The sequence below is a fragment of the Acanthisitta chloris genome, unplaced genomic scaffold, assembly GCF_000695815.1.
Source record: "Acanthisitta chloris isolate BGI_N310 unplaced genomic scaffold, ASM69581v1 scaffold19296, whole genome shotgun sequence".
Taxonomy (NCBI): domain Eukaryota; kingdom Metazoa; phylum Chordata; class Aves; order Passeriformes; family Acanthisittidae; genus Acanthisitta; species Acanthisitta chloris.
Window position 1 is genome coordinate 1347 of NW_008678945.1, and position 8265 is coordinate 9611.

At 42.3% G+C, this 8265-nt stretch overlaps 1 protein-coding gene across 1 annotated transcript in view; it reads left to right on the forward strand.

The window, feature by feature from the left end:
- The window catches only part of LYPD6B (LY6/PLAUR domain containing 6B), a gene marked incomplete at its 5' end in the record, with an annotated part of 2616 nt that extends 1223 nt beyond the window's left edge, over positions 1-1393 (forward strand). Inside the window, one exon of the mRNA XM_009077112.1 lies at positions 1229-1393. Coding sequence (XP_009075360.1) covers positions 1229-1393 — 165 coding nt within the window. The remainder of the gene's footprint in view (positions 1-1228) is intronic.
- Positions 1394-8265: the final 6872 nt, after the last annotated feature.

The window sequence follows — 8265 nt, forward strand, 5'->3', positions numbered from 1 at the left end:
TACACTCTGCAGTGTTTGACAATAGACATCAGGTTTCTGCAGCAGAAGCATGACCAACCCCTTCTTCCTCCTGCTCTTGGTGCTGGTGTGTGTCAGGATGGAGCAATAACCTCAGAAGGAACACCTGAGCTCTCTGGGGCATGGCTGGTGTGTACCCAAGGGTTTTCAGTTCTCAGTGAGGTTGTGCAAGATTATATTTGCCTATAGTCTTAAGCAAGATGCAGCTGAGTTTTTGCTCCACGAGGAAAAGCTAAAACTGCTGCTTTCTCTCATCCTTGGCATGATGGGTACAAGATTGGTTAGCCTTAATAACCAGGCACAGCCCACCGAAGTGTTAATTAGTGCTGTCAAGTGTTGTCCACTAGTTCCTCAGTAATTAAGGTTAGTTATTTTTAGCATGAAAGGTTTCAGACACTGAAAACAAAGGAGGCAACATCCATGTTAAACAGCAAAGGGTCTGTGTGTTTTCTAGATCAGCTTCCAGTGATTCCAACAGGTTTTGCTGGACTGAGGGCATGAAATGACCCTGCAGCCTCCTGCTGCATTCTCAGAGATCATAGAATCCCAGGTTTGGGTTAGAATGGACCTTCAAGATCCTCTTGTTCCAACCCACTGTCACAGGTAGGGATTTTATCCCAGAGTTCTTGTGCCTCTGGATTAGGTGAAACTTGGCATTGTTTTGGCTTTTCTAGTAAGGAGAGGCAAACAAGGAAAATTGTTTTCAGCTTCCCTCCTGGCAATCAGCTGTGCTGGTGGTTCTGTGGCACTGGAGAACTCACAGGCAAAGTCTGAATTCAGCACACGAAGCTGCACCGAACACAAAAGCTGATGGGGACAAACTAATGGGGACAGAGTTTTTGCAGTCAGAATTTTTTCTCTTAGAAAGGCAAAGCCTGAAACATTCCCATGCCTGTTTTTAGCTCACGTGTTGGAAGGGGAAGCTCTTTTTTGTGCAGTGTTGGTGCACTTGTCATGCAGCTAATGTGGCTGTGTGACATCCCATCACAGCTCTGAAGCCTGGTGACAGCACTAGGGGATGAGTTACTCCAGGATGATTTGAAGAGATTTGATTTGAGTATGATTTATAGCATCTGCTGCCCTAGGTCAGGCTGCCAAGGGGAGGTGATGACTCTGTTTAGCTGAACTTTGCAAGCAGCTGAATGCACACTGCTCTCCAGAAGCCTCTGCTGAGTTCCCCTGTGTGCAGTGATGTCCTTTTCCCCCACAGGAGTGTGTTTCCTGCTGTGAAGGCATGATCTGCAATGTGGAAATCCCAACCAACGACACAAATGCAGTGTTTGCTGTCCTGCACGCCCGGAGGACGTCGGATGGCAGCAGGAGGACAGGCAGCATTGCAGTGCTGGGGGCAGTCATGGTGATTGCCCTGTCCTGACACAGCACCTCATGATACATCTGCTGGCAGAGCCCAAGGCCAGAACGAGGAGAAATCACTGATTCTTCTTAGTGACAGAAAGTGTGAGGAGACACTGGAGAGACACGTGGACACTGGAGAGACAAGTGCATGTCAGGAACTCCTTGGGTGTTTGAGTAGAGCTGCTTCACACAGGGTTAAATAGACCCCAGAAGAACCCACTGGGTGACTGAGCAGTGAGAGGAACTCAAGTTATCACTCACTGGTTTATGATCAAAAAGCACATTTGCTTCTCGTGTTTTTTGGACAGAGATTGTCTGTGACAATCACTTTTCCCGGTGAGATGAGAAGGAACTTTCAGTGGACAATGTGGCAACATGGAAACTGTTTTTTAACTGTTCATCGTTGTGCATAAAGAATTTCTTGTCTGGATCAACAGGTGTATTTAAGCTTATCTTTAGTTATGGTTTTCCTAGAGAACTCGTATGGTTTTATAGAAAACATCTAGGAGAGATGTTTTTCTTGCTTTGATCAGAGCTATCTTATCTACTGGTAATACTACAAAATAATATAACATAATACTCTATATCTTGTTTTTCTGTATAATCTGTCACACTCCAATTATGAAACAGTGTGAAACGAGGTAGAATTTCTAAAAATGATGAACTGTTTGAGCACCTAGATCAGAATTCCTGATCCCCTCCCCAAAGGGATTATCTCCTAGCAGTGATCTCACCTCAGCTGAATCTTCATCTAGATGATATTGTTCAAAGTGGTGGTAATTCCATGACCTTGAAATTGCAGCTCTGGTCAAGCAGCTTCATCACCATAAACATTCTAAGTGGCACTTGGTATAAATAAGGAGAGAAGTCTGTTGTGTTTTCTCTTAATTTGCAGAAGTTTCTCCCAGATATATTATTGCCCTTGATGGATCTTCAAGTCATGGATACCTCAGACCTCTAGACATCATCACTGTGCAGCTTTGCTACCCCCATTGGCAGAGTTTGGGCCAAGATTCTATTTTTCATTACAACATTGTGGGGTCTAATGTGGTTTACCTGCATAGTTTGACTGTTTGAATCCTTATCATTTAATGTCTGTTCATCAATCAGATGAGCAACTGCAAATCTGTCAGATAACAGAGTTCAGATAATGTACATTGTCATACATTAATGTATCTGCCTAACTGTTCAAATCTTTTCCAGGAAGGAACATTAAAACTGACTCAAAAAAGAGATTTGAATCTGTTCTCTGAAAAATTCAGCTATGGATTGAGACTCTTTGACATAAATATTCTCTTAATTCTTTGCTGGTTTATGTCTCTAAATGTATTCAGACACTTGAAAAACAGATTTTGAGATGTTTTCAGGTTTGTTTACATTCTGAAGCTGAGACTGGATGTGGCACTTGGTGCCATGGTCTGGTAACCACAGTAGGGTTGGACTTGGTGATCTTGGAGGTCTTTTCCAACCCAGTTGAGTCTATGATTCTATGATTTCAGAGCACAAAGCCATTTCTGTAGCACATGTTTGTGTTTAACAGCTCAACTCCAGGAGAAGCTCACATGATGTTTTGATAGCAAACACCTGGTACTTGCAGGGGTTTCCAATGAAGTATCACAGCCTCAGCTGGGGCAAATAAGAGAGGTAAGGGCAGCAGAGCTGAGGTAAGGGCTCAGTCTCTGCTACCTCTCTGTAGAGAGCACATGGTGATGGTTTATATGGACTTTACATGGACTTTCTGCATCATCTTTTCTTCAAGTGAAGGAGATGCAAGGAAAATCAGCTGTAAGTGTGGGGGAGAGCTTAAAGAAATGATTGTATTTAGTGTCCACAATCATTTTTGAGTCTTCGGATTTCATGGTGGTTTGTTAAGGTCAATTTGAACTTCAATTCTGTGTTAAAGGAGGGAAAACTGTAGATATTTGATGATGGAATAGATTTCTACAAGAAGAAAGTTGGGTGTTCTTTAGGGGGTTCAAGGTCACATTGTACTGTTAATGTAGGGCAATTAACTATCCCAAAACAGTTAATTTGGGTTAATTTGTCCAAGTTTTAGTGTTTGTTGTTAGGGGTTTTTTTTGATCTCTGTCTTCTGCTCTGTGCCACTCTGACCAGGGGGATGTGGTGCTGCTCTGGGATGGGAATGCTGAGGCCAAAGGAATTGTGTTTGTGCTCTATATTATATGTAAAGGAACTGTATTAGTAGGTAATATATAGGTATATATCATATTTATGTAGTAGGTAAAATATGTGGGTGAAGGTGGGATAAACAGGGTATTAAATGAGGTGAAAAGTGAGTGAATCACATATTCACTTGGAATTGTTCTCACTGAATTTGTACAGATTATGTCTCATTTGAAGGAGTTCTGTACATGTGAGGCCTTAGAAATTGTCATCTTCCCTCCTGGTTTAGCTTCCCAGATTTCCTTCTGTGTTCCTCTGCTCTGAGAAAGGAAACAACCATCTCTTGCCCTTGGCTGTGTCCTCCAGACTCAGGACAAACTGATGTGAGGCTGTTCCATATCTCTTTTTGTCCAGGATTCAAGGAATTTGGGAAGAACAGAGTGCACACAGTGTTGGTGCCCCAGAGCTGGAGGCAGCACTGGTGGTGGGATCTTCCCAGAGCTTAGAGGGAGAACAGATATTTCTGTCTCTGTAGTGATACTTCTTAATGTTTGGGGAAATCAATCATATATCGATATGTATATTTGCTTTTCTCTTTGAGGAATTCTTATTTCCAACCCAAAATTCTGTTCCTTCTTCCCTGTTTAACTATGCAAAAGAAGAAATATTGCCAAAAAGCTAAATGATGTGTAAATGGTTTATGAGCTGTGTTTGGAAATGAAGTTTTTCACAGCCTGGGAAGGTCCTAAAAATGTATGAATGGATCCCTTGTTCTCCTGGTGTGGATGGGAATTTTGCATTGGCAGCACTGGGACCTTAAGGAGTTACTATGTGGTCATAGCTCACACATAGGTGTTGCTCTGCAATTAGTTCATTGGTGTTATTGGCTTGATTAAGGAAGAGAAATATGTGTATTGGCCTGTGCTGAGTTGTGCTGGAGCTTAGTTGTGGTGCTGTGATCATTAGGGAAGATTTCCAAAGAGCTGTGACTCCACACAGGATTGCCTGCAGGTGATAGATGTGTTCAAAAAGAGAGACAACAACTTTTTTTTATGTGGGCAAAGAGTGGTAGGACAAGGAAGGGTCAATTTTTAAGTCTTTTTTTGGACTTACTTTGGATTTTCTTCAATATTTATCTTTTTTGGCATCATTTTTGGTGGGTTTTTTTTCTGCTCTTTTGTTTGTTTGTTTCCTCACATTTTCCCCTCTTGGCTAGTTTTTGATCTCATTTTGTGGCAGCAGCAGCTGTGAAGAGCAGTGAGCTCCTGAGCCATCATGGGGAGAGAAAAACCCAAACATAACCAGCCTGGGCAGCTGACACACATGGAAAACACAAAACCTCTGTTGAAGGGAAGACACTCTACAAATATTTTGTGTCTGCAGATGGTTTTGTTGGGGCTGGATCTGCTGGGGCATAGTTCAAAGCATTTAATTCCTGCATTATTTCACTTTTAATGTCCTTTACTTGTGGTATTTTCATTAGGCTGTTTTATATAACTAAAACTTTTCTTATTTTGCTATGATACTCTGTCAGACTCATATACACAAATAAATATGTGTATATCTGTTATGCTGTAATGGCTGGATGTTACCTGAGTGGAATTATCAAATGTTTACAAATTTAAGGTGATTTTAGTATTTCTTTAAGTCCATATATGAAGAATTAATAAAATTCAAAGTGATTAGATGGAAAGGAATGAGGTTCCCCAGATTAAAAGATTCTGGTGAACACCTGATCATAGTTTTCATCCATTAGTGAAACATCTCTGCAACTTCTTTCGGTTCAGCCAGAAAATGCTTTGACTAGCCCAAGTTAAAAGTACCTTTTCAGTCTAATATTAAGCCCTGAATGTCAGAAATTAGCAGTGCCAGGGCGTTCAGCTGAGTGACATCTGGCTCACAATTTATCCCTTGGTGAATTATTTCCCAAACTGCCTTTTTGTCTTGCTGCAGCTATAAATAATTGTTCCACTCACACACATAAAACACGTCAAGGGTTCCCAGAACTTGCCCTTGACATGCAGAGATGCTACTTTTCTTCACATGGCTAAAGGCTCTAAATCACAGCCTGAGCATCTCAGGGTTTGCAGCAGCTGAAATGTTAAAGTTGTTTAATTTGAAAACATTTCATCACTGGAATATCACAGAATCATGGAATTTAGGGGTTGGAATGGACCTTAAAGCTCATCCAGTTCTACCCCTTGCAATGGGCAGGGAGACCTCCCACCAGCCCAGGTTGCTCAAACGTGTTGAATTACCTTTTATTCCCCTAATTTTAAGCAAATACAACATATGAAGGGATTTTAAAATGTTATTACTGTTAGAGTTTGTGTATAGGTCAGACCATCAGGTTTCTGTGCCTTTAGTTGCAGCATTTATGTTTCAAGTTTGTTTAACTTTAGCAAAGCTCCTGGATCAGCACTTGGTAAAGTTCCTTCTGCACTCTGTGAACATTCCTGGCAAGTTTTGAGTTCATGTTAAATGTCACCATCAATGACCTTTGTAATTTAAATATTTTCTTTCCTTTTAGTCGCTTTTCCCCATACTTATTTGTATTGAACTTCTTTAAGGCCAAATAGGTAATTAAAGCTCTAGAAAATGAAATCTCCAGAAAGGTGTTGGGTCCTTTTTAGGATCAAAGGTTGGTCTCAGCCTGTGGCTGTGAACTACATCTGGAGAGGTCTATGGATTCTCTAAGGACTCACTGGAAGATAACTTTTTTAATGGGAAAGAAGGAAAGAAAGATGATTTTGGGCAGGTTCAAGGTAGACCTAGAGGTGGTTTTTCTTGAAGGAAGGAAAAACCACTGACAAAGAAATCTGAGAGTTAACATGGGGGAGGAAAGACAAAACACAGGAGCAGCATGAGGAGACTTGGCTTAGGGAAATGTTGTTTTTAAGGAAGGATAAAAGAGTGATGGTGGTTACTCAGGGATTCCTCAGGGAACTGCAGGGTGTGAGTTTGGTTTGAAACCTGAAACCCTTTTGGCTGGGGCAGAGAGAGAAGGTTTGTGTGAAGGTGTGAGTTTGTTTATCCCACCTGTGTCGGTGCTTACACTGACACTGTGTGTTTGGCTCAGAGGAACTCAGAGTGAAGCTGGTGACACTTTTTGGAGACACCTTGAACCCAGAAAGGAAATTAATCCAAAGGAAAATCCACAAGGACATTGGCACTGCAGAGGTAACAGGTCTATTTTCCATCTGTCATCAGTACACCCAAAGTTGTCATTATGCTTGAGCTTTCCTGCAGCTGCTGTGGAATTTGCTGTCCTAAGGCTAGAAATTTCAGAGCTCCCTGAACTGACCTCCAGCCCTTACTGCCATTAAGTCCTGTAAGTCTTTGTGATATGAATCCAGCACAGGGAGATGATGTTGGAGATAGTCAGACTGACTGAATTAGAGTGGTTTGGGGTGGGAGGTAATTATTACCTAAATTAAAAAGATGGGGAGTAAATCTTTGGAGGAGGTTGGTGGTGGTATGGGCAAAGAATAATCTGATGGGTAAAAGTGCTTGATGGACTCATGAGCTAATATAGCACATTAGTTTTTTTCAGGCCTTATTGTAATTGAGATTAAAGATTTTGATATATTTATGTGAGTTGAATTAGTTTCTAGTCAGAGCCAGAAAATAAAGGTACAAATATTTGTGGTGTCTGTAAGTTCAGGTGCTCTTGTGCTTTAGTTGCTGAGGATGCCAAAGGCCTGTGCAGTACAGGGGGTGAGAAACACCTGCACATGTTCCTTGTGTGACTTAGCTAACTCTGTCTCCATTCCCTTTCTGCAAAGGGGGAATCAGAGCTCTTCTCCACACTCCTGTTTCTCTCTGCCTGCAGTTGGGGTGTAAATCCTGTGTGGTCCTAATGACCAGAGAGAACTTGTTCCCTTTCCTCTTACAGAAGGCACTTAGGTGCCACTTTAAATCACAGAATCCCAGACTGGTTTGGGTTGGAAGAGACCTTAAGGATCATCTTATTTGAACCCCCTGCCCTGGGCAGGGACACCTCCCACCAGCCCAGGGTGCTCCAAGCCCATCCAACCTGGCCTGGAACACTCCCAGGGATAGAGCAGCCACAGCTGCTCTGGGCAATTTGATATGTTACTCTTAGCCTTTCTGGAATAGCTGTGCTCAGATCAAAGCTCTGTGTCTGTTACAAACTTATCTCTGACACTTCCCCCAGAACATCTTCCTTTTCAACAGCTCAGAGCAGCATCTTTTACTGTGGCCCAAAGTGCCTGAGGTGCTTCTGAGACATGTTATTAGTCTTTCCTCAGAGAAGAAGGTTCTGTTAATAGCAGGACTGAAATGGAGCCTAAATATCATTCAAGGTCTCTTTGGCTCCCCTGACCTGTCTGTGCTGTCCTGTTGCCTGATCCCAGAGCAGCTGTGTCCCACTACCTCCCACGTGCTGGTGTTGGGCTGATAGAACCTCCAGAACTAGGGAGGCAGAGGTTCATCACTTCTGTACCTCACTTACATGTACTGAGTGGTTATTTCTACTTTTAATCACTGTTTTTCCTTGTGTGGAACCTTGAGGGACCTTGTGGCCTCTTTCTGTTGGGTTTCAATCAAGTTGAAGCAGAAACCTTTTAGAATGTCACAGCTTTAGGCTCTGTGGGCTCTATTTCCATGGCCCCTCCATCACAGGCCGTATAAGACAACGAGGAGTGTGGGACATGTGGGCTTTATTCTGCTTTTTTTCCTGTCCAAAAGCTGGAGGCAAACACCTCTCAAGAAGAGAAGAATTTATGTGGGGCCTTAGGCTAGAAA